The sequence below is a fragment of the Gopherus flavomarginatus genome, chromosome 4 (assembly GCF_025201925.1).
Source record: "Gopherus flavomarginatus isolate rGopFla2 chromosome 4, rGopFla2.mat.asm, whole genome shotgun sequence".
NCBI lineage: Eukaryota > Metazoa > Chordata > Testudines > Testudinidae > Gopherus > Gopherus flavomarginatus.
The window spans coordinates 87,296,439-87,322,036 of NC_066620.1; the positions used below are offsets into that span (position 1 = coordinate 87,296,439).

Here is a 25,598-nt window from a genome sequence, read left to right on the forward strand (position 1 = left end):
TTCCAGCCTGACAGTTCACCCTTCAGTACGACCCGTTGGAGTCTCCCCTTTAACCAGTTCCTTATCCACCTTTCAGTTTTCATATTGATCCCCATCTTTTCCAATTTAACTAATAGTTCCCCATGTGGAACCATGTCAAATGCCTTACTGAAATCGAGGTAAATTAGATCTACTGCATTTCCTTTGTCTAAATAATCTGTCACCTTCTCAAAGAAGGAGATCAGGTTGGTTTGGCATTATCTACCTGTAGTAAAACCATGTTGTAATTTGTCCCAATTACCATTGATCTCAATGTCCTTAACTACTTTTTCCTTCAAAATTTTTTCCAAGACCTTACATACTACAGATGTCAAACTAACAGGCCTGTAGTTACTCGTATCACCTTTTTTCCCTAAGTGCCTAAGTTTTTGCAGTAAAAGTTCCCTAGGTGCCTACGTTTCTACCTCCTAGACATGCACACTGCTGCTTCTCCCTAGGCATCCAGACACCTATCTCTCACCTAAGATCCAGAGAGATCCACAAACCAGGGGAAGATAGGTGCTCCTCTGCCTAACTTGTATGCTCATAGACCACGTACTGGACTAAGCCCCATTCAAAATCTGGCCCGTGATGGTGGTCCCAGTGCCCACCTTATAACTTTTAACCCAGAGGTTAAGATACTTTCCTGGGATGTGGGAGACCAGCCTTCAAATTCCCCCCTCTGCCTGAAGTAGGGAGAGAAGATTTGAACAGGGGTCTTCTACCTCTGAGTGCTCCAACCATTAAGCTATGGGATACTTTGAAGTGGGGCTCCCTCAGTCTTGCCTGTTGAAGCTGTCCCACTGTGAATAAATAAAGAGTCATTGGAATAGGGGGGCTGGACACAGGGTCTCCTACCTCGGTGCCCTGACCACCAGGCTATAGAATCATTCTAGCATGCACACACTGTCTTTTTCTCTCTCTCTCTCTTTGTCCCAGTGACTCTCAAGTATTTGTACACAGTAGAACAGCTTCAACAAAAGAGATTGAGACTCACACCAGAATAGCTTAGTGCTCAGCACACTTTCCTGAGAGATGGGAGACCCTATTCAAATTCTCCACCACCACCTTGCCCCCAGACAGAGCAAGGAATTGAATCCAGGTTTCCTGCATCCCAGGTAAGTTGCACTTACTGTTGAGCTCCCTCACTACCTGCCTGTTTGTGTGCGATGAGACAGGTGCCTCACTCATTCTCACAAAAAATGACTTAGCCACTTGATTCCAGGAGAGGGGTTCTGGTTGTGGATTGCTAGCAGAGATAGGCACCTCCCTGCAGCCTGGATTTAGGTGCCTAATTCTGTGAGAGGGGTGTGGCTTAAGGACACACCCCTCATTAACATTCCCCATTGGCTAGCTTAGGTGGGGAGTTGCCTAGCGTGCTGGTTTTTGTGGATTATATTCTAAGGTACTTTTCTCTCTCCATTGTATAGGAGCCTAGACACCTAACTTAGGTGTTGTAGATTGCAGTGTTCTGTGATTTTCTAGGTATCTAAAAGGTAGGAGTTGCAATGCTCAGCACCTAAGTTGTAGCACCTAAGTTCCTTTGTGGATCCAGGCCTCGGTGTTTGTAATTTTTGATTTTATGCAAAATATGCCAAGTGTTGATTGCATGGGAAGAGGATGTGACTTAAAATATCTAGCAAGGTAAATAAACACTATGATAACAGGCAGGCTGGGTTTCTGTAGGGGTTTTTAAACATATACTGTGCCATAGGAGAGCAGAAGCTAGAATCAACTAACTTCTACGGAGTTTTGACCACTTACACCAGCAAAGAATTTGGTTTTAAAATCCTTAACTTACAGGAATGCACTCTGTAAGAATCATGCAAAGCTGAAAGACCAAACAGGTGACTTAAATGATGGTGTAAATTATGCCTCATATGTTGGTATATGTGAATGCAAGTTGACATAAATTATGTATTGAAAAAGCAGAGTATAGGGTAGTAGTCATCATAAAAGCAACCAAGAGGAAGGTGTGTGAAAGAAAGAGGACGTTGTCAGATAAGGTCACGTTTGCCAAGGTATTTTTCTGAAAGCAGTCCTTTTCCTTACTGTATGGGGAAATATTTTCCTTCTGGTTCAGGAATTCCTGCAACCTTATCTGGATTTGGTTTTGATTGACGCTTTAGTTACGGCATATTGCACAAATGTTGTAGCATTCTTGGGTGCATTGGATCACTTTTCCATGGGCAACCACACAGGTATGTCCAAACTCCTGAAATCATAGAAAAATTGAAACTGTCCCTCCTTTAAAATTAGGTTTGCAGTGTTCTCACAGCATCTCCCTATGAGCCTCTCAAAATAATGTCTGTTTACTGTACCTGATGATCCTATTTCTTGTTGCAATATCTTCTGCCAGAAAATTCAGGGAGCTGCGTACTCTTGTTCTGTGAAGTACAAGGACCACCTAGATTATCCCCTGAACTTTGTAATCCTCATGATGCTGCCTGAAGTCAGATTGAAGTTGATTTCTACATTTAATTTGAACCAGGAAATACTGTTGCCTTCTATTTTGTCCTAATCCGCAAAATTGCATCTGGACTGTTCTAGAAAACCTTGTAAAAAGGAAACGAATAAATAAGGAAGTTCCATTTTATGCATAGACATCTGGAACGACAAACAGCTATGACTATGATGGAAATTAAGGTTCAGAAAGATATACTGTACATACCTTTGCCACCTGGAATCCTGTTGCCTGCTTATCATTCCCTGTTTGAATTGGTTGCTTGGGACGTCACCAGGATGATCCATGCTAATAACTTAATGTTGTCATTTGTCTGGTATTTGTTCCTCTTTCCTTGAACAAAGACAGATAGAATCTAATCGAGAGAGTACTGCAGTAGATTGACAGGCAATGAGCAGAGCCTACCAGTGGAATTTCTATGCAGTAATTGTAGATACTGTGTTTGGAGGTAAAGAGACTTGAGGAGTTCTGTGTGATCTGTTTGTCTATTGGCTAGATTTCAGCAAGGGCTGTGTGGCTGTTAGGGCACCTGAGCAGGTTAGGTGAAAGCAGTTCTTTTCTGGAGTCTCTGTGATGGGGCAGCACTGACCAGTGAATCCAAGAATATAAATCATTGTCAAGTGAAATCCTAAGCAGGCAAACAGAAGAGGCGAACAGGTAAGTTTCTGAGGGAGTTTGCAAGCTAAACTGTAGGGAAAAAATTTCCTGCATGTATACCTCTACATACCCAGCAATGGAAAAGTTATTGTAACCTGCAAGGGCTATGCCATGTTCTATTTCTTGTCTGAAGATAGAGACTTCCTATGCACAAAGTACAAATTGATGGCTGTATTGGAAGAAAAAATCTGAGGTCTCAAGGGCAGTGATTGACCTTGTATAGCATCAGACAGACAGAAGAGTTCTTGGACAACGAGCTATGGGCATCACCTCCACGGATACAGCTGGAGAATGAATTGGTTTCAAGAGAACAAGAGAATGGAAAACAGAGGAGAACTGGCAGTTTGTGACAAAATAAGGAAATGGAAGCAGGAGACATTCGGTACAGCCAGAAGTAGAAGATGGACAGTCTGAGACTGCTGGAGGAAAGAGGACCAGGAGAAATTCACCTCAGGTAGCAATATCTAATCACTTTCAGGTACTCAGTGCAGAAGCTGCTTATCATGCACAAGAAGATTCCAGTTGAGAGGAGGAGCAGGGATCTCCCCAGGATACACTTGAGGATGGATGCTCAGCCTAATCCTTGAGGACATCAAAGATGCTCAAAAGAAGACTGCAGACAGTCTTCATCGGGGACTCAAAGTTACTGAGAGTGGATAAAATGTTCAGTAGGAGGCAAAAGAACAGCAGGATGTGGGCTGTCTTTCTGAAGCAAAGACAATACACATCACTGAGGGACTGAATCCTGTGGACAAGGATCTGTTGGTTATGAAAGATACTGGCATGATTGACGCTGCTCTAGAAGACATTTTGCAGATCATTAAAAGCTTCAGGGATCTCAGAAGGGAGCTGAAGGACAGGAAAGTACAGGTGATCTTGGAAGTAGTTCCTAGTCCACATTTCAGAGACAATAGCACAAGATATCAGAGGTAAAAAATTGGCTAGATAAGTGCTGTAAGATTAGGGAGTTTTGCTGGGGGGCTTTGTGGAACATTGGGCCACCTTCTCTGGTGAAAGGAGAATGTATGGCTTGTACTGCTTTGATCTCAATGCTCAGTCTTCAGGGTAACCAACTGGAATAACTGACAGCTGAAATTGGTAAAATTGCTGAATACACCCTACTAAAGAAAGATAAAGTGTGTAGAAGAGGTGTGGAGTACAAATTCCTAGCAATGGTTACAGATCTAGTACAAGGCAAGGATCTAAAAATTATGTTGCATTCAGAAAAGACAGATGTATTCAATAAATATTTCTGCTCTGTATTCAGAAAGGAAGATGTAATTTCATAGATAGGAAGACATGTTTGGCTGATAAAGGTAACATTGTTGACCTTATAGCCTTCTTCTGTAGTGCATTTGATTTAGTCCTGCATGACATTCATTTTTTTTAAATTAGCATTGTATAAAATCTGCATCACATATGAAATGAAGTAAGAAGTGGTTGACTGATAGACCTGAAAAAGCAATTGTAAATGGGGAATCATCATCCAATAGACGTATTTCTAGTGGGGTCTTGCAGGGATCTGTTCTTGGTCCAATGTTATTCATATCTGTATAAATGATCTGGAAGAAAATATTAAATCATTGCTAGTAATGTTTGCACATGCCACAAAAATTGGTGGAGCAGTAAATAGTGACAGGTCAGTCATACAGTTTGAACTCAACTGCTTAGTATATTGGGCTCATTTGAACACAGCCATGTGCAAGCTCATGCATCTAGAAACAAAGGATGTAGATTATAAAAGATGGAGGTTATATCCTGGAATGTAGGATGAATGAAAAGGACTTAAGGGTCATCACAGATAACCAATAGAGCATGAGTTTCCAATGCAATGTTGTAGTTAGGAGGCTTGAGTACCTGATTAGTGTTCTTACCCAGGTTAGAATGTGTAATTCCCTCCTAAGCAGTGGAATATCTAGAAGGAATAGAAAGATGGTATTCCATCTGTATACAGCCATTACTTAGTGACACAGGCTACTGGAATACGGTATCCAATTCTGGTGTCCACATGTCAAAAAAGATGTTAAAAATTGGAATGGGTTCATAAAAGAGGCACAAGGGTTATATGAGGTCTGGAAAACATATCTTATAGGAATATTCTTAAGAAGCTCATTCTATTTAGTTTATCCAAGAGAAAGTTAAGAGTTTGACTTGATCATGATCAACAAGTACCTCTAGGGGAGAGAGTTATGACAGCAGACAGCTCTTTAATCTAGCGGAAAATGACATAATGAAATCCAGTGTTCAGATGCAAGACAAATTTAAACTGGAAATAAGGCACAGAGTTTTAACAGTGAGAGTAATTAATGATTGGAACAAATTATCTGGGGATGGTGAATACCCATCACTTAACAGTTTTTAAGTGAAGATTAGCTGTCTTTTAAAAATATATGCCAAAGCTCAAACAAACAGTTGTCTTAATGCAGAAATTACTGTGTAACGTTCTTTGTCCTGTGTTTATGATGGAGGTCAGATGAGGTGATCCTAACAGTCCTTTCTGGCCTTAAAATTTATGAATCTGTAAGACCTAGCTTTCAAGTTGTCTGCAGATTTCAGAACAAGTGAAATGTTTGTCCTGAGAAGAATATATTTTGGCAGTACTGCTTGAGTCATATTTCAAAGACAGAATTGAATACATACTTCACGTTCATCCAGCACAGACATTAATCACTGGCAGGATGTCCTTTGAAATAAAGTGCCTCAGGCAATGTCATCTTTGTCATTTACTCTCCCCCCATTCCCATATGTAGCCCTAGTGTATAATAAATAACACAGTATGCCACACTTTTATATTGTTCCTTTAATTGCTTTAGTTACCACAATGATGGACACTGTATAAGAGTCTGAAAAGAATAGACTAGAAAATGACGTATTCAAAATTTATTTGCAAATCTAAACTAATGTACAAATTACACAGAGAGAATTACTACTTCAGAAACAGAAATGTGGTCACCTGTAGAGTGAACTGCAGCAACTGTTTTAATAATTCTCATTAGTTCTGTGCAGCAGGTTAGGATAGGAAGTGAAGAGTTATTGATCTGTATGAAGCTTCAGGGATCATTTAGGGAGACATCATGGGCCAGATCCTCAGTTGGTGTAAGTCAGTGTAGCTCAGTTGAAATCAATGGAGTCAGGCCATTGTACACTAGCTGAGTACCTGGCTAGTGTTCTTACCTAAGTTATATATATACCTGCCTCTGGAAATTTCCACTGCATGCCTCCGACGAAGTGGGTATTCACCCACGAAAGCTCATGCTCCAACACGTCTGTTAGTCTATAAGGTGCCACAGTCTGGATCTGTAAAAGCAGCAAAGAATCTAACACGGCTACCCCTCTGAGGGTACGTCTACACTACAGGATTATTCAGATTTTACATAAACCAGTTTTGTAAAACAGATTGTATAAAGTCGAGTGCACGTGGCCACACTAAGCACATTAATTCGGTGGTGTTCATCCCTGGTCCAAGCTAGTGTGAATTTCTGGAGTGTTGCACTGTGGGTAGCTATCCCATAGCTATCCCATAGTTCCCGCAGTCTCCCTCGCCCATTGGAATTCTGGGTTGAAACCCCAGTGCGTGATGGTGCAAAAACAGTGTTGCAGGTGATTCTGGGTAAATATCATCACTCATTCCTTCCTCCGTGAAAGCAACGGCAGACGATCATTTCGCGCTCTTTTTCCTGGATTGCCCTGGCAGACGCCATAGCATGGCAACCATGGAGCCTGTTTTGCCTTTTGTCACTGTCACAGTATGTGTACTGGATGCCGCTGACAGAGGCGGTACTGCAGCGCTACACAGCAGCATTCATTTGCCTTTGCAAGATAGCAGAGACGGTTATCAGTTGTTCTGTACCGTCTGCTGCTGTCATGGGTGCCCCTGGCTGAGGTCGGCCGGGGGCGCAAAGACAAAAATGGGAATGACTTCCCGAGTCAATCCCTCCTTTATGTTGTATCTAAAAATAGAGTCAGTCCTGCCTAGAATATGGGGCAAGTGTACTAGAGAACCAATGTATCAGAGAGCACAGCTGCTCCGTGTCAGATCTCGCAGAAATGATGAGCTACATGCCATTCTAGGGGGTGTCCCTGCAGCAACCCCACCCATTGCTTCCATTCTCCCCCAACCCTCCTGGGCTACCATTCCAGTGTCCCCCCATTTGTGTGATGAAGTAATAAAGAATGCAGGAATAAGAAACACTGACTTGTTAGTGAGATAAAATGAGGGGGAGGCAGCCTCCTGCTGCTATGATAGTCCAGGCAGGACAGAATCTTTTCTTTACACATGAAAGGGAGGGGGCTGATGAAGCTCAGCCCCCGGTTGCTATGATGAAGACGGTTACCAGCCATTCTGTACCATCTACTGGGAATGACCGGGAATCATTCCTATTTTTACCCAGGTGCCCCGGCTGACCTCACCTGAGGCCAGCCAGGAGCACTCACGGGCTGATGATGATGACGGATAGCAGTCATATTGTACCGTCTGCCACTGGGGAGGGGAGGGGAGAGGATACTGCTGTTCACTGCCGCAGCATCGCGTCTACCAGCAGCATTCAGTAGACATAGAGTGACATTGAAAAAAGTCAAGAAACGATTTTTCCCCTTTTCTTTCACAGGGGTGGAGGGGGGGTAAATTGACAAGCTATACCCTGAACCACCCTGGACAATGAGTTTGACCCTACAGGCATTGGGAGCTCAGCCAAGAATGCAAATACTTTTCAGAGACTGCTGGGGACTGTGGGCTAGCTGGAGTCCTCAGTACCCCCTCCCTCCCTCCATGAGTGTCCATTTGATTCTTTGGCTTTCCGTTACGCTTGTCACACAACACTGTGCTGTGGACTCTGTATCATAGCCTGGAGATTTTTTTCAAATGCTTTGGCATTTCGTCTTCTGTAACGGAGCTCTGATAGAACAGATTTGTCTCCTCATACAGCGATCGCGATACAGCGATCAGATCCAGTATCTCCCGTACGGTCCATGCTGGATTTGGGACTGCATCGCCACCCGTGCTGATCAGAGCGCCACGCTGGGCAAACAGTAAATGAAATTCCAAAGTTTGCGGGGCTTTTCCTGTCTACCTGGCCACTGCATCTGAGTTCAGATTGCTGTCCAGAGTGGTTACAATGGTGCACTGTGGGATACCGCCCGGAGGCCAATACCGTCGATTTGCGGCCACACTAACCCTAATCTGATATGGTAATACCGATTTCAGCGCTACTCCTCTCGTTGGGGAGGAGTACAGAAACCGATTTAAAGAGTCCTTTATATCGATTATAAAGGGCCTCGTTGTGTGGACGGGTGCAGTGTTAAATTGGTTTAATGCTGCTAAAATCGGTTTAAATGCATAGTGTAGACCAGGCCTGATACTTACCTAAGTTAGAATGTCTGATTCCTTCTCACTGCTTTATCATGGAGAGAGTGACTAGGGAAGTGTTATTTATCCTTTCACAGAACACAGGAACTAGGGATCACTCAAATTAATAGGCAACAGGTTTAAAACAAACAAAAGAAATAATTGGGTTCAAAAAAGAATTAGACAAGTTAATGGAATATAGCTCCATCAGAGGCTATTAGCCAAGATGATCAGGGATGCAACCTCCATGCTCTGGATGTCCCTACTGGAATGTCTACACTTCAATTAAACATAGATGGCCAGCCTGTGTCAGCTGACTCAGGGCTCGGGTTGCGGGGCTATTTAATTATGGTGTAGATATTCAGGCTTAGGCTTGAATATGTGTGTTTGTGTTTGTAATGAAGAAATAATCCAAATAAAAGCAATTCTGAATAATTTCAGAAGTACACCGTAGCTCCCTAATTTATAGCACACACAATGAGCCTGTCAAGTGTGAAATATCAAAAATAAAATCTGTATTATGCATACCTTCATCTAAAGTCAAACAGCTGGAACTTTCTAAAGCCACAAACTTCGAACTTACAGCATCTCCTTTGATGTGGCATCACTACAGAAGGATATTTCTCAAAACCAAAAATGTGGTAACACTGAGCTTCCTTTGCAAACTGCATACTGTATTAGGAAGAATTCCAAGAAAAGTCTCTGAGCCTTGCAATTTAATCTCATGATCACCTTATTTTTTCCAAAATAAAGGACAATTAACATCCTTCCACCATTATGTTCCATCTTTAGCTTTCTTTACTTTAATACGACCCCTCCATTATAGCCCATCAGTGCTGCTGTCAATATCCTGGTTTACTGTACTTCAGTCTGGCCACTATAATCAAATAAGCAGAGGAGGATTATGCTTAATTAAGGCTTCTGTGTTTAGGATAAGAAGAGATTAAATGTTTTCTCCCTAAACTATTTGTTTTGTGTAATCTTGAATACAAGTGATTCCTATTTATCTGCTGTAGCTCTTCTTTCAAGTTCTTTCAGGTAAACCTTTTTTTGCTGAGAAGGGCAATGTTCTGTACTGATTGTATTTATATAGAATGATTTTAATGTAAATGAAATATACAGTGAATACAAAGAAAGGTATCTTTAATGGTTACTGGAGGAAGTGATCTGTCAGTGGATTGCCCCAGATCCCACTGCTTGCCTGTTGAGGAGATTAAAGTCTATTGCAGTTTTCACTGAAAATCTTGCTAGTTCAGTGGAGGAATCAAGGTGCTGGAAGCACCCCTCTTAAGATCTTCTTGTGTTAGAGGAGACTATACCGATCATCTGCTGATCCACTGGCATAAGCAGGCTTTTCTGGATATCTTTTTCTAAAAGATGCAGTTATCACACATGTGCCATGCCACTCGTGCACCTCATGTTCAGCATTCTCTGGCAAGTCTGTGTTGGTTAGTTTTCCTCCCAGCCATCCACCAAATCTGAACTCAGGTAATTACTGTCACAGTTGCCTTCTGAACTTTGGGGCCCCTCTTTTGAATGCGGAAGTCCCAGGATGCACAAATTTGAACCAAAACTCTGCACCTGCGCCCAGCAATGAGGTTGTAGAACTAAGGGCTTGTCTACATCAGAAAGTTGCAGCGCTGGTGAGGGAGTTACAGCGCTGCAACTTAGGAGGTGTACACATCTGCAGGGCACCACCAGCGCTGCAACTCCCTGTTTGCAGCGCTGGCCGTACTCCCGTTTTGTCTCGGGTGTAGAGGATCCAGCGCTGGTGATCCAGCGCTGGTAATCAAGTATAGACGCTTACCAGCGCTTTTCTTGACCTCCGTGGAATAAGCAGGTATCCCAGCATACCTGAGGAAGCCTCTGGTAATCAAGCTGGTCTCCTTCCCCGGCTTGCTCTCGCGTTCCCCGAACCCCGAGCAAGCAGGTCTCCTTCCCTGAGGTTTGCTGGGTGGTTCCGGGAACGCGAGAGCAAACCGGGAAAGGAGACCAGCTTCGCCGCGGTTTGCTCTCGCGTTCCCCGAACCCCGAGCAAGCAGGTCTCCTTCCCTGAGGTTTGCTGGGTGGTTCCGGGAACGCGAGAGCAAACCGCGGCGAAGCTGGTCTCCTTTCCCGGTTTGCTCTCGCGTTCCCGGAACCACCCAGCAAACCTCAGGGAAGGAGACCTGCTTGCTCGGGGTTCGGGGAACGCGAGAGCAAACCGCGGCGAAGCTGGTCTCCTTTCCCGGTTTGCTCTCGCGTTCCCGGAACCACCCAGCAAACCTCAGGGAAGGAGACCTGCTTGTTCGGGGAACGCGAGAGCAAACCGCGGCGAAGCTGGTCTCCTTTCCCGGGTTTGCTCTCGCGTTCCCCGAACCACCCTGCAAACCGCAGGGAAGGAGACCTGCTTGTTCGGGGGTTCGGGGAACGAGAGTGCAAACCGGGAAAGGAGACCAGCTTCGCCGCGGTTTGCTCTCGCGTTCCCCGAACCTCCCTTGAAGCCGCCCAACAGCGCTGCAGTGTGGCCACATCTAACACCACTTGCAGCGCTGGTTGCTGTAAGTGTGGCCACTCTGCAGCGCTGGCCCTATACAGCTGTACTAATACAGCTGTAACAACCAGCGCTGCAAAATTTTAGATGTAGACATGGCCTCAGAAGATTACCAATGGAGTCTTGCAAGACTGGGTGATGCCATGAGCATGGGTAATATGGGAGAGTGGGAATGCAGAGGAGGCTATGGGGTGGTGGCATTGGGAGGAAGGAAATGAACAGGCTTTAGTGGTCATGGTGATGGGAAGTGAGAGAATTCGAATAGGTCTGGATAAGCATCCAGTCTTTCCTATACTTCCCCAAGCAAAACCTCTGCTGCACCAATTGAAGTTCTCTCCCCTCATTAATCACATACTATAGATTAGAGAGACAACATGGGTGAGGTAATATCTTTTTATTGGACCAACTTCTGTTGATGTGAGACAAGCTCTAGAGCTTACACAGAGCTCTTCTTTAGGTCTGGGAAACTAATTCAAAGTGTCACTGTTATATAAAAGATTTGAATAGATTGGTTAGCATATGTAGTTAACACATAAAAGGGACTATTCAAGGTGAAGTGGCCCGTTAACATGCCTCCAGTCATGGGCAGAGGGAGAAAAGTTGCTGGGGGGTTGGGGGGAAGGTATTAGTGATGTACCAATTATTGTAATAAGCCATAAATTCAATATCTCTTATTTTGTGTTTAGCAAAGTTATGAATTTAAGTTCCCAGGCCTGTCTTTTGAAAGTTTTGTGCAGGTTTCCTTTGAGGATGAGAACTGGTAAGTCAGATATAGAGTGATCACTTTGTGAAAAATGTTCACCCACAGATGATAGGGTATTTTGGTCTTTTATCTTTGTCTTTTCTGTGTGACTTCGTTCATTCATTACTTGAGACCAATGGATCACCAATAACGAGATCCTTCAGAAGACTGTTCTATAGTCTATGCGGACTACGCAGGACATTTGCAGGCTTCACTGGTTGGGACATGAGCACATGTCTCAATATTGTCTGCCAAAGGCAGTGCTCTATAGCCAACTTAAAAACCGCCTCAACTCAGAGGAAAGACAAAGCTCCGATATAGCGACAAGGTCAAGCAAGGCCTCAAGAAATTCAGCATTCCCACTGACAATTTGGAAAATTCTGCCCACAATCACTCAGTTTGGAGTAGCCAGGATAAGGCTGGTGCAGTTACCACGGAGAGCCATCAGAGAACCTAGTCTGAGGCCCACAGGTGAGCCAAGAAGCAGAGTATGCTCCAACCTCTGTCTGGCAAGTGGACCTGTAGCCATTGTGGAAAGGTTTACCACTCGCATATCAGGTTCTTTTCCCATACCATTGGTAAGCACCACTGAGGGACCAACTTTGTCATGTCTCCTTTCATCTGTCAAGATGTTGGACAGCCAATGATCATCCAAGAGTGTCGGATTTGTCTGGTTTCACCCACATATTTGCTATTGGGACATTTAGTGCACTGGAAAAGGTACACCACATGTTGCGATAGGTCTGTGTAGGACCCAGGGATCTTGAAAGGTGTGTTATGGGGCATGCATTGGTGTATGAAACAATTTTTGTAATGGGGCTGCTGAAAGCCATTGAACAAAACTGTAAACTCTGTAGATGGTAGAAACCACTTTAAGCTGTGGGTGCAGCAGCACCCCTATTTCTAGTATCCCGAGGCAGTTTTGATCATTCTAGCAATGGAGATATGTCTGCAGATCCTGCCAGAACAACAGATGCAAAACCAGTCATCTCACTGTACCAAATGAGTTTACATCATATCGAAGGACATTGCACATTTGAGTTGCAGGGTTACCTACATTCCACACAAATTTGATATCACCTCACTTTTATTGTTGAAAAACATTTGCATAATCATGAAACTGAAGTGTTAGTTATTTACATTAAAGGTATGAATCACACACCATTTTAAGTTTTGTGTGTGTGTAGATTGTGCCCCTCATTTGGGTCTGTCACACTTTGTGAGCCTTAACGGGTTGAGAAATATGCCTCTGAATCTTTCCAGACACCTTCAGTTTTTCAGTCCTTATCTTGCCACTTTTCTTCCTGTTAGTGCTCCCATTGCTACTTTCTTGTTCTGTTCTTTGTTACTGTTACATTTCTGTGCTGACTGCACATGCCAGAATAATGGGAAGTACTCTCTGATCCTCTGTCTACTGAAAGATTTTTGCTAAAGTAGCTTAAGTGTACCTAGAAACCACACACCGGTATAAATTTGAAGAAGTTTTGTTCACAGAACATTCAAGCAAAAAAATCAATGTTTTGTTCAAAATTTTGAATGGATTCTAAATATACTTGAGTGTGTTCTCTCATCCCTAATTTTAATAGTGCCAGTGTCTGGATTCAGAACCATCCAAGGAGCTGTGGCTTGACCACTCAGTAGCCTCCATGATCTATATTAGTACAAACTGCAATTAACTGTACCAAAATTTAATGAGGTATTTTATTAATTAAAATGTAGGTATACTCTGAAAAAAGAAACATTTTGTCAAAATGTCATCCTGGGCTCCTGTGTCTTTCAGTGATTTCCACAACAAATGTGCTCATTTTACAGTTACTTTTTTTTCTAACTTCTAGCTGTGTAATCTCATCATGGAGTCTGAAAGTCAAGATGGGCTCTTTCTGACACACACATGAATCTTCAGTGAATCTGCACTTTTAATTTAATTACAAATCCGTCGATAGAATCCAGGATACACACTTGTAGCTATATTTTCTGCCTATCCTATGCTTCTAGCAATAAAAAGTGGCAAAAGTATATATTGATCAGGAAAGTTAACAGAGTAGAGTCTCAATACTCACAAATAGTAGGTCTTTTGAGTAAGGTGTCATTTGTAATATACTGTCTTTTCAGAGTAGAACCATACTTTATGATTTCACTATGTGACCTTATGGTAAAATTTGACTTAGGATAAATTTTTCAAAAGTGTTTAAGTGACTTAAGCTTCTAAGTCCCATTTTCATGAGACCTATTGACTTCTAATTAGACTCAGGCTCCTGTATCATTTAGATGCTTTTGAAAATTCTACCCTTAATCCTACTACTGTAATACTAGCCAACTTTTTATGAGATTTGATAGAGTACTTTGTATAACTTAAAAAAAAAAAACCATTTCCATGCACCAGCCTGGAAGCAGAAAATGGTGAAAATTTCACAAGAAATCATTCTTTTGTGATTTCTGGAACAATGTCCAGCTCAGTAAGTTGCTGGGCACGACAATGAGTGGTACCTTTATAGAACTACCTGAAACAGACAAGAAAATATTGCAGACTTAAGGGGTTTGGATGAGTTACAATTAATCATGTGGACTTCTGAGTGCCTACCTGAACTAAACCTCCAAACATGCTGTGGTTTCCTCATTCACTTCTCTTAAAAGGTGCTGTATTGACAGACTTTGGATACTGAAATCTGCTTTTTATCAACAGTCCTGGGAGGAGACACACAAAGCAGTGTGAAACATTGACATAAATTGTGCCCCAGATACCCCAGTGGTGGTTGAGGCTTGTGAAGCTACAGAGTCCTACAAGAGCCACAGTGGGCAGTGTCATATTGTAAGAATTGCCCCTTCCTTTGCTACTGATTGGCCTGTGGAAGGAACGGGTGGAGGAGAAGCAACTGAGGCCTGGTCTACACTGAGGGGGGCAGTGTCGATGTAAGATATGCAACTTCAGCTATGAGAATAGCGTAGCTGAAGTCAACATATCTTATTTCAACTTACCTCCCATCCTTACGGCACGGGATCGACAGCTGCGGCCCCCCACGTTGACTCTGCTTCTGCCTCTCGCCCTCGTAGAGTTCCAGAGTCGATGGGAGCGCATTTGGGGATCGATATATCGCGTCTAGTTGTGATGCGATATATCGATCCCCGACAGATCAATCGCTACCTGCCGATCTGGGGGGTAGTCTGGACATACCCTGGAAGTGTCAAAAGGGAAATCAGAGGATCATCAGGCATCAGGCAAGGAAGCCGAACACCTGTCTTCTCTGCAGGAAGCTCCTTTGGCAGCCACTGACTTCTTTTAAAGCTTCTTGTGGACCTAAACTGTCTTCCCACTGCATCTCCTAAAACAAGTGGTGGCAGTACATGTGAAGAGGCAACTATCCACCTAGGGGAGTAGCAGAAGTTGGGGGAAGCCTTTTTTAATCTACAGCCAGCGTAAGTGAGTTGAGAAACCAAGGGACCACTAAGGAGAAGGCAGAGCCATCAAGGACTTGGGAATGATAGCAGTAAGGAAAAGAGACAGTGTTGTTAGAGGTATAGGGGGAAGAGGCAAAATGGGTTAGGATGCGAATTTTTGATGAGTGATGAAAAGAGTAGAGCATGGAAAGAGGAGATGTCAAGTCATGTAGGAAGGAGGATTAGATTCAAACCAGTGAGTAGTGTCTCCAGATCCCCTTTCCAGTTCTTGTGTCAGCCAGTCCCTGCCTACCAGTTATGCTAATGTACACCAGCTGAGTGGAAATGCCAGTTTTGCGGTAGTTTATCTAAATTAATTCTCTTATGAAAATTAACCAGATCTCACTCAAACATAACTCATGAATACAGACTCCTGATCTCGCTCCAACCCTGTACATTCTTTTTCCATCCCCGTACAAATCTTCTTTCAGCTGCTGGCTCAAACTTGGTAGCTCTGTAGTAAACAGTGTTGCATTTTTAGTCATTGTTTATGAAACTATAAGGATTACATGGTGTGGGAGGTGAGGAGGGGTGGAAAGGGGAGTGCACACGTGGAAAAATAATTTTCTTGTTGACATGTGGAAATGCCTGCAGAAGCTTAAACCAAGCAATACTTTTTTTCATCTAAGCTGCACAAAATTTAGCCTCACTGGGGAATTTTGAGAACTAGTCTCTAATTCTTTTAAGATCGTTCACATGCTGGGATGAAATTCTCCATCACTGGCTTGTCATATCCTTCAGCAATGGAATGTAAAACTGGAAAACAGCTCAGTTGGATGGCAGGCTCAACCTATAGGACATATTTTTCAGCCCTGTTTTTGCAAATAAGTCATTTTGCTGCATAAGTAAACATCAGTGTTGATTGAAAGAAACTGTTGGAATTTCAAAATCCTTTTAATCTCAAAAGCTGTGTGGTTTTTGTCAATGAAAGTAGAGGAGGTTTATAGAAAGAGTATCAATTCTTTGAAACTGATCAATCCTTCCAGTTTAGGTATACCCTGCAAAATTATTGTAAAGCTGTATTATGATGTTTCTTGTTTATTGTCTTTGAATAATTCAGTATCAAGTTCAGTTAGTTTGAAATTGTCTAGCTGCTGGTCTTGAAAGTGAAACTGGATTCTTTCCGGTTCATACATCATCGCCAGCAATAAGAATTCTTCAGTTAGATTCTTTTCTACTGAATGGTTATCTTCTGTCTCACACTCCGGGAGCTGAGTTGGTTCTGCAATGCTGACAAGAATAAATTATAATAAAAGCATATTGTATTATTGTCCTACATCATATAGCACCATACTATTATCACATTCATTACCATAGTACCTAGGAGCCACAGTTACGGCACATAAGGAGCAGAACACCATGGTGCTAGGCACTAGACAAACGCAGAACAAAAAGATACTCCCTTCCCCAAAGAGCTTATAATCAAAGTATAAGACAAGAAATAACAGATGGCTACAGACAGATGGAGAACAGTGAGACATATTGGTCAATGCCATAGGCAGTGGAATGCATTATGTATATAAAAAAAAATGAGGTCTCCGCCCTGAGGATTTTACAATTTATATTCAACATATGACAACATGAGAGGGTAAAAGGATATGTGGGAGGAGGAGGGCTAGAACAAGTACACTTGTCATCGTTCCAATATTCAGATACAGAAGTAGAGAGGGAACCAATGGGGACTTTCAGAAGGGGATGACATTGCTGGAGTGGCAGGTAAAGAATATGATTTTAGAAGCAGCATGCTGCATAGATTTAAATGGTGTGGTGTGTTTTGAGGTTGCAGCAGTGAAGATGACAGATTAGGGCAGTAGGCATGGAGACAAGGTGTCATAACATATTCCCAGATTTGGACCTTAGCATCCAAAATATGGGTGTTAGCGTGAAAACCTCCAAGCTTAGTTACCAGCTTGGACCTGGTAAAGCTGCCACCACCCAAAAAATTAGAGTGTTTTGGGGCACTCTGGTCCCCCCAACAACCTTCCCTGGGGACCCCAAGACCCAAATTCCTTGAGTCTTACCACAAAGGGGAATAAACCATTTCCCCCCCCTTCTCCCTTCCAGTGTTCCCTCCCTGGGTTCCTGGAGAGATACATGGAAGCAAGCTCTGTGAATCTAAACAGAGGGATTCCACCCTCCCTGTTTCCAGTTCTGGAAAACACAAGTACAGAGATAGCTAATCTCTCTTCCCCCTTTACCCAGAGGGCATGCAAAGTCAGGCTTAGTAAATCTTAGTAAATTTTCCCCCTGACTTCTTCCTCCCACCAATTCCCTGGTGAGCTACAGACTCAATTCCCTGGAGTCCCCCTCTAAAGAAAAACTCCAACAGGTCTTAAAAAGAAAGAAAAATACATAAAAATGGTCTCTCTGTATTAAGGTGACAAATACAGGTTCAATTGCTTAAAAGAAATATGAATAAACAGCCTTATTCAAAAAGAACACAATTCAAAACACTCCAGCAACTACACACATGTAAATACCAAAAAAAAAACCACATATAAATCACTGTCTTATCTTTTTGTACTTACAACTGGGAAACAGAAGATTAGAAAGGCAGGAGACAGAAAAAATCACTCTCATAGCCGAGAGTGCCAGACACCAGACAAAGAACAAAGAACTCACACACAAACTTCCCTCCACCCAGATTTGAAAAATTCTTGTTTCCTGATTGGTCCTCTGGTCAGGTGTTTCAGGTTACTGGTGTTACCCCTTTACAGGTAAAAGAACATTAACCCTTAGCTATCTGTTTATGACACAACGGCATATTTTGGCCATGTTATAAGGGAAGACATAGCAAGAGTTAGCAATAGACGGTATAGAAAGAAAAGGATAGATTGAGGTCAAATCACAACAAAGATGTGAACTTGGATGACAAAAATAGTGAAATTATTGATGGTGATTGAAGAGGAAGAGAAAAGTGAGGATTTCCAGAAGACATTTTATGTTCACCATGTTTGGTTTGACATTTCACGGTGATGCAATAGAGAGTAGGTCACAGATGAGGAAACGAACAGAAAAAGGGAGGGATGTAGAATAGATAAGGGAGTCTTAGCATAGAGGTAGTGGTTGAAATCATGATAGTGGAAAAGGATGCTGAAGGACAGGGAGAAGAGAAGACAACCAAAGTCAGAGCCTTGAGCCATGTCAGTTGTCCAACCGTGAGACAATAGTGACCTTGGAGAGAGCAATCTTGATGGATTGCTTAGAGCACAATCTGCAGTGCGGATTACAGGCTATTAGATGTTCGTCATTCAAATGAGCAGATCTGACTCTGGATACACACATGGTGTAGATCTCTTGAATACCAAGTGCCATTTGTACATCACTTTTCTGACCGCAGCTGCACTTCAAGGTTTTGTTTATGCAATTGTAGAATGTGCTGTGTACTCTGGTTTTATTACCAAGGAGAGGATGATGGTGAGGAATAAATATAATATAGAGTTCTGAAATGCACATCTTTAAAGTATCTCTTTTTTTTAACAGAAGTTTGTTCCTTTTTCAGTGTTCTTTCACTCAGAGGAAATCCTTATACTGTATTTAACATCAGTGAAAATTAGTTCATGTGCAAAACATATTTGTTCATATGTACCTTTACTAATAATGAATGCTTTCCTTTTGTCATTTGTTACAACTTTTTCATTCACCCACACCCCCTACCTGTTTGATTTTCTGCATGGTTTATATATATAATTTGGTTTTCCAACTGTTCATGTGGTAACTGATTTTGCACCAAACTTGAAAATAGCCAATAGGTGAAAAATTCAAATAAAACTGGAATTTTTGGATTAATTAAACCTGTATCTTAAACTGTTTTAAAAATGAAATCTGGACCTCTAGATATTGGAGTAGCTTAAATACATCCTAAATTCATTTAATTCATGTCAGTGCTCATCTAAGCAAACTTCACTCACTGAAAAGAACTCCATTGAAACCATGTGTTCTTTTCTTTTTGAACTACAGCTCACCACAGCCACCTTGGATGGCAAACTCCAGTTGTTTCTACCTTGATGCTTGCCAGCCTGTGGAACGCTGGCCTTGGTGCTCTGGAAATAACAGCTTGCTGAGAGAAAGGAGATTGGCAACTGTGCAAGCCGCAAAATATTCCTTTTTAAATTACAGTTGCAGAAATAATGTCACTTACATTGGAAAAATAAGGACAAGGTACAGTGTGGTACAATTGTACTCATTCAGGCCTCAGTACAGCAAAGGCTTAAGGATTTATGTCAATGGGGCTACTCACATGCTTAATGGTAAGCATGTGCTGCAGTGCTTGGCTCTATTGAAGTCTCTTATCTGTAGATTGGTGACACAGTTAAAATAGAAAGTGATCCAGGTTTAAAGCTAAAATTTCTGCCTATAACTAAAGACTTGAAATGCTCCTTTTTTTTTTTTTTAAAAGGTGAGTTCCTCATTCTTAATGAAATGACATTAGGAGTCATATTGGTCCCTTGTTTATATCTATGCAACTCCCATGAGGTTACTGGAAGTAACTTGGGCATAGCAGAATTTGGTCCTCATTACTGAGACAATCTGATTTACAGCCATTTTATTGCATTCTGTTATCCGTTGTACCCATTCTGCTAAGTTATTAGGGATGGGGGAAAGACTTTTATTTTAAAGCCTTTGTCTTCACAGAGCTAACTTGATATTTTAGTTTGGTAATTTACTTATGTTTAGTTTTATTGTGACAGTAGGGGTGTGCCCCATTTCTAGAAATAGAAAATTTGAAAAGTATTGAAGTAGAAAATTAGTTCTGGGAGAAAGCTTTTGGGGTTTTATTTTATTTATTTTTACAATCTCTAACTATGTTTGCCCCTAATCTTTGAAAATTCTGATGTTGGATGTTTTGAATAATAAATAATAAACAGATGTTCATACCATTCATCATCTGTCTGTCTGTTTAAAAATGGGGAACATCTAAGACTGTGGCCTATGTTAATCTGAATTGTGTGATGCTGAGAAAACTTTACCCTTTTATATGGACTGTGGTGCCAAGCTGTCATAAACAGATAGCTAAGGGTTAATGTCTCTTTCACCTGAAGCACCTGACCAGAGGACCAATCAGGAAACCGGATTTTTTCAACTTTGGGTGGAGGGAATTGAGTGTCTCTGAGTCTTTGTCTGGCTGCCTGCTTTCTCTGAGCTTTGGAGAAGTAGTTCTACTTTCTAGTCTTCTGTTTCTAAATGTAAGGACAAAGAGATCAGATAGTAAGTTATATGGTTTCTTTTCTTTGGTATTTGCATGAATATAAGTGCTGGAGTGCTTTGATTTGTATTCTTTTTGAATAAGGCTGTTTATTCAATATTCTTTTAAGCAATTGACCTGTATTGTATCATCTTAATACAGAGAGAACATTTGTACTTATTTTTCTTTCTTTTATATAAAGCTTTCTTTTAAGACCTGTTGGAGTTTTTCTTTACTTCAGGGAAATTGAGTCTGTACTCACCAGGGAATTGGTGGGAGGAAGAAATCAAGGGGAGATTTGTGTGTTGGATTGCTAGCCTGACCTTGCATTCCCTCTGGGGGAATAGGAAAGTACTTTTTGTTTCCAGGATTGGGAACAGAGAGGGAGATTCACTCTGTTTGGGTTCACAGAGCTTGTGTCTGTGTATCTCTCCAGGAGCACCTGGAGGGGGGAAGGGAAAAAGGATTATTTCCCTTTGTTGTGAGACTCAAGGGATTTGGGTCTTGGGGTCCCCAGGGAAGGTTTTTCAGGGGGACCAGAGTGCCCCAAAACACTCTAATTTTTTGGGTGGTGGCAGCAGGTACCAGGTCCAAGCTGGTAACTAAGCTTGGAGGTTTTCATGCTAACCCCCATATTTTGGACGCTAAGGTCCAAATCTGGGACTAAGGTTATTACATGGTGTGCAGCTGGTGGGACTAGAATCCAGAAGCCAGTAGAAATATTATATTTTTCTTTTCTCTGCTAAGGGCTTTTTAGCAGAGAGAAGCAGTTGGTTTTTTAAGGGAACCAGAGAGAATTTTTTTTTCTGCTCTCTCTGGCAGTTTGTGGCTTGCATGTTAAGGGTCTTTTGTCATGCAATAGCCCTCCCATTAGGAGTCAAGTACCAGCACTTATAGGCATGCAAATAAAGTGGTTTTTCTGGTTTCCCTTCATTGAACATTAGCTAGAGAGAGAAAGGGAAAAAAGCACTGTTGCTAGGCAGACTTCAGGAGGCAACAGAGAACCTGCAGTTCAGAAGATAAACACCGGAGGGCACCCCAACACAAGAAAACAGGAATCATGACTTCTAAGGCAAAAATTGAGGCCCAAGAGCAAGTCAGAGAAGCTGAACACAGGCGACAACTGGAAATAAAACAAACAGAGATGGAAATAAGAGAAAGAGAAAGAGAGGCGGCCCACCGCCGAGAAATGGAAAAGCACCAAAAAGAAATGGAAAAACAACAAAAAGAGAATGAAGAGAAGGAAAAACAGAGAAAACATGAACTGGAGTTGGCAAAAGCTGGGCTGCATGTGCCAGCCAACCCTAACAACCCGGCGCCAAATATTGCTCCACAGCACAGGAAATTTCCCACCTACAAGGCAGGTGATGACACCGAGGCCTTCTTGGAAAATTTTGAAAGAGCCTGTCTTGGGTACAGCATTCCCGAAGACCAGTACATGGTAGAATTGAGGTCACAGCTCAGTGGACCTTTAGCAGAGGTGGCAGCTGAAATGCCTAAGCACCAAATGAATGACTATAAACTTTTTCTAACCAAGGCCAGATACAGGATGGGGATAACCCCAGATCATGCCCGTCGGCGTTTCAGAAACCAAAAGTGGAAACCAGAGGAGTCATTTCCCAAACACGCCTACTACATTGCAAAAAACTATGAGGCCTGGCTAACAGGAAACAACATTCAAACCTTGGAAGAACTGAACCTCCTCATACAAATGGAGCAGTTCTTGGATGGTGTTCCTGAAGACATCACACGGTACATACAAGATGGACACCCCAAGAATATCGCTGAGGCGGGGGAGATTGGAGCCAAATGGATGGAACTGGCAGAAAGCAAAAAAGCTACTGTCAAGGGGAACGATTACCCCAGGGGGCACACAGACCATAAACCCTACAACCGAGGACAGCCAAAGACCCCACATACCACCCAAGTAAAGCCACAGATACCCTACCCTTCAACCTCACCAGTCTCCAGTAACTCACCTCGGCCCAGTGACCCATCAGATGGAAGATGCTTTAAGTGTAATGAACTGGGACATATCAAGGCCAAGTGTCCCAAGAACACCATGCGAGTGCAATTCATTACACCACCATCACACCAAAGATCCCCAGGCCCGGATGCCTCTCAAATACCCTTGGAGCGAAGGGAAAATTTGAGAGTGGGCGGAAAGAAGGTTACTGCGTGGAGAGACACGGGGGCACAAGTGTCAGCTATCCACCAATCCTTCGTTGACCCCAAATTCATCAACCCAAAGGCCAAAGTTACAATTTACCCCTTCATGTCACAAGCTGTAGACTTGCCTACAGCTCAACTGCCTGTCCAGTACAAAGGCTGGTCAGGAATGTGGACTTTTGCAGTCTATGACAATTATCCTATCCCCATGCTACTGGGGGAAGACTTGGCCAACCAGGTGAGGCGGGCCAAGAGAGTGGGAATGGTTACACGTAGCCAAACCAGGCAAGCTTCCAGACCCATTCCTGTTCCTGAACCGTCCACAGAGGCCCCGTCTGTGTTACCAGAGACCCAGACAGAGGTAGTGGACCCGGATTCCATGCCTACCACTGAAACAGCCACAGCATCTCCAGTCCCAGGCCCGGAACTGGAACAGCAACCAGCACCAGCGATTGCAATCCCCTCTTCAAACTCAACGCCAGAGGGCGCCAGCGAGCCAAAACTGGCAGAAGCAACAGACCGCCATACCCAAAAGGCTCAGCCAGAGCCTGAAATACCCTCAGGTGCACCAGCGGAGAGCGGTTCACCAGCACTGGAAACAACCCCATCACCTACATCGCTTCCAGAGGGACCAAGCCCAAGTCCACAGTCTGAGGAAGAACTGGTGACCCCAGCCTCAAGGGAACAGTTCCAGGCTGAGCAGGAAGCGGATGACAGCCTTCAGAAAGCATGGGCGGCGGCACGGAGCACCCCACCGCCTCTCAGCTCTTCTAATCGATCCCGGTTTGTTATAGACCAAGGACTTTTATACAAGGAAATTCTTTCTGGTGGACACCGGGAAGAATGGCAGCCGCAAAAACAGTTGGTGGTTCCAACTAAGTACCGGGGGAAGCTCTTAAGCTTAGCCCATGATCATCCCAGTGGCCATGCTGGGGTGAACAGAACCAAGGACCGGTTGGGGAAGTCCTTCCACTGGGAGGGGATGGGCAAGGACGTTGCCAAGTATGTCCGGTCTTGTGAGGTATGCCAAAGAGTGGGAAAGCCTCAAGACCAGGTCAAGGCCCCTCTCCAGCCACTCCCCATAATTGAGGTCCCATTTCAGCGAGTAGCTGTGGATATTCTGGGCCCTTTCCCAAAAAAGACGCCCAGAGGAAAGCAGTACGTACTGACTTTAGTGGACTTTGCTACCCGATGGCCAGAAGCAGTCGCTCTAGGCAACACCAGGGCTAACACTGTGTGCCTGGCCCTAACAGACATCTTTGCCAGGGTAGGTTGGCCCTCCGACATCCTTACAGATTCAGGGTCTAATTTCCTGGCAGGGACCATGGAAAAACTCGGAAACTCATGGGGTGAATCACTTGGTTGCCACCCCATACCACCATCAAACCAATGGCCTGGTGGAAAGGTTCAATGGAACTTTGGGGGCCATGATACGAAAATTCATCAACGAATTCTCCAATAATTGGGACCTAGTGTTGCAGCAGTTGCTGTTTGCCTACAGGGCTGTACCACATCCCAGTTTAGGGTTTTCACCATTTGAACTTGTGTATGGTCACGAGGTTAAGGGGCCATTACAGTTGGTGAAGCAGCAATGGGAGGGGTTTACGCCTTCTCCAGGAACTAACATTCTGGACTTTGTAAGCAACCTACAAAGCACCCTCCGACACTCTTTAGCCCTTGCTAAAGAGAACCTAAAGGATGCTCAAGAAGAGCAAAAGGCCTGGTATGACAGACATGCCAGAGATCGGTCCTTCAAGGTAGGAGACCAGGTTATGGTCTTGAAGGCGCAACAGGCCCATAAGATGGAAGCATCATGGGAAGGGCCCTTCACGGTCCAAGAGCGCCTGGGAGCTGTAAACTACCTCATAGCATTTCCCAATTCCTCACTAAAGCCTAAAGTGTACCATGTTAATTCTCTCAAGCCTTTCTATTCCAGAGACTTACAGGTTTGTCAGTTTACAGTCCAGGGAGAGGATGCTGAGTGGCCTGACGGTGTCTACTACGACGGGAAAAAAGACGGTGGCGTGGAAGAGGTCAACCTCTCAACCACCCTGGAACGTCTGCAGCGGCAACAAATCAAGGAGCTGTGCACTAGCTTCGCCCCATTGTTCTCAGCCACCCCAGGACGGACTGAACGGGCATACCACTCCATTGATACAGGTAATGCTCACCCAATCAGAACCCCACCCTACCGAGTGTCTCCTCATGCCCAAGCTGCTATAGAACGGGAGATCCAGAACGCTACAGATGGGTATAATCCGCTCATCTACCAGTGCATGGGCATCTCCAGTGGTTCTGGTACCCAAACCAGATGGGGAAATACGCTTTTGCGTGGACTACCGTAAGCTCAATGCTGTAACTCGTCCGGACAACTATCCAATGCCACGTACCGATGAGCTATTGGAAAAGTTGGGACGTGCCCAGTTCATCTCTACAATAGACTTAACCAAGGGGTACTGGCAAGTACCGCTAGATGAACCTACCAAGGAGAGGTCAGCATTCGTCACCCATGCGGGGGTGTATGAATTCAATGTCCTTCCTTTCGGCCTTCGAAATGCACCCGCCACCTTCCAGAGGCTGGTAGATGGTCTACTAGCTGGACTGGGAGAATTTGCAGTTGCCTACCTCGATGATGTGGCCATTTTTTCAGACTCCTGGCCCGAACACCTACTACACCTGGAAAAGGTCTTTGAGCGCATCAGGCAGGCAGGACTAACTGTTAAGGCCAAAAAGTGTCAAATAGGCCAAAACAGAGTGACTTACCTGGGGCACCAGGTGGGTCGAGGAACCATAAACCCCCTACAGGCCAAGGTGGATGCTATCCAAAAGTGGCCTGTCCCACGGTCCAAGAAGCAGGTCCAATCCTTCTTAGGCTTGGCCGGATACTACAGGCGATTTGTACCACACTACAGCCAAATCGCTGCCCCACTGACCGACCTGACCAAAAAGACCCAGCCAAATGCAGTTAAGTGGACTGATGAGTGTCAAAAGGCCTTTACCCAACTTAAGGCAACGCTCATGTCGGACCCTGTGCTCAGGGCCCCGGATTTT

The 25,598-nt window shown here is 43.6% G+C and overlaps 1 protein-coding gene across 5 annotated transcripts in view; it reads left to right on the forward strand.

The window, feature by feature from the left end:
- The window catches only part of WDR27 (WD repeat domain 27), a 293,233-nt gene that overhangs the window by 191,621 nt on the left and 76,014 nt on the right, over positions 1 to 25,598 (forward strand). For 4 of the 5 annotated variants that reach the window (XM_050949051.1, XM_050949049.1, XM_050949050.1 and 1 more), the window contains one exon: positions 19,154 to 20,028. The exons of the other annotated variant lie outside the window; for it this stretch is intronic. In XM_050949051.1, coding sequence (XP_050805008.1) covers positions 19,154 to 19,201 — 48 coding nt within the window. In that variant the 3' untranslated portion in view covers positions 19,202 to 20,028. Of the gene's footprint in view, positions 1 to 19,153; positions 20,029 to 25,598 lie in introns of those variants that run through there. 5 annotated transcript variants of the gene reach the window in all.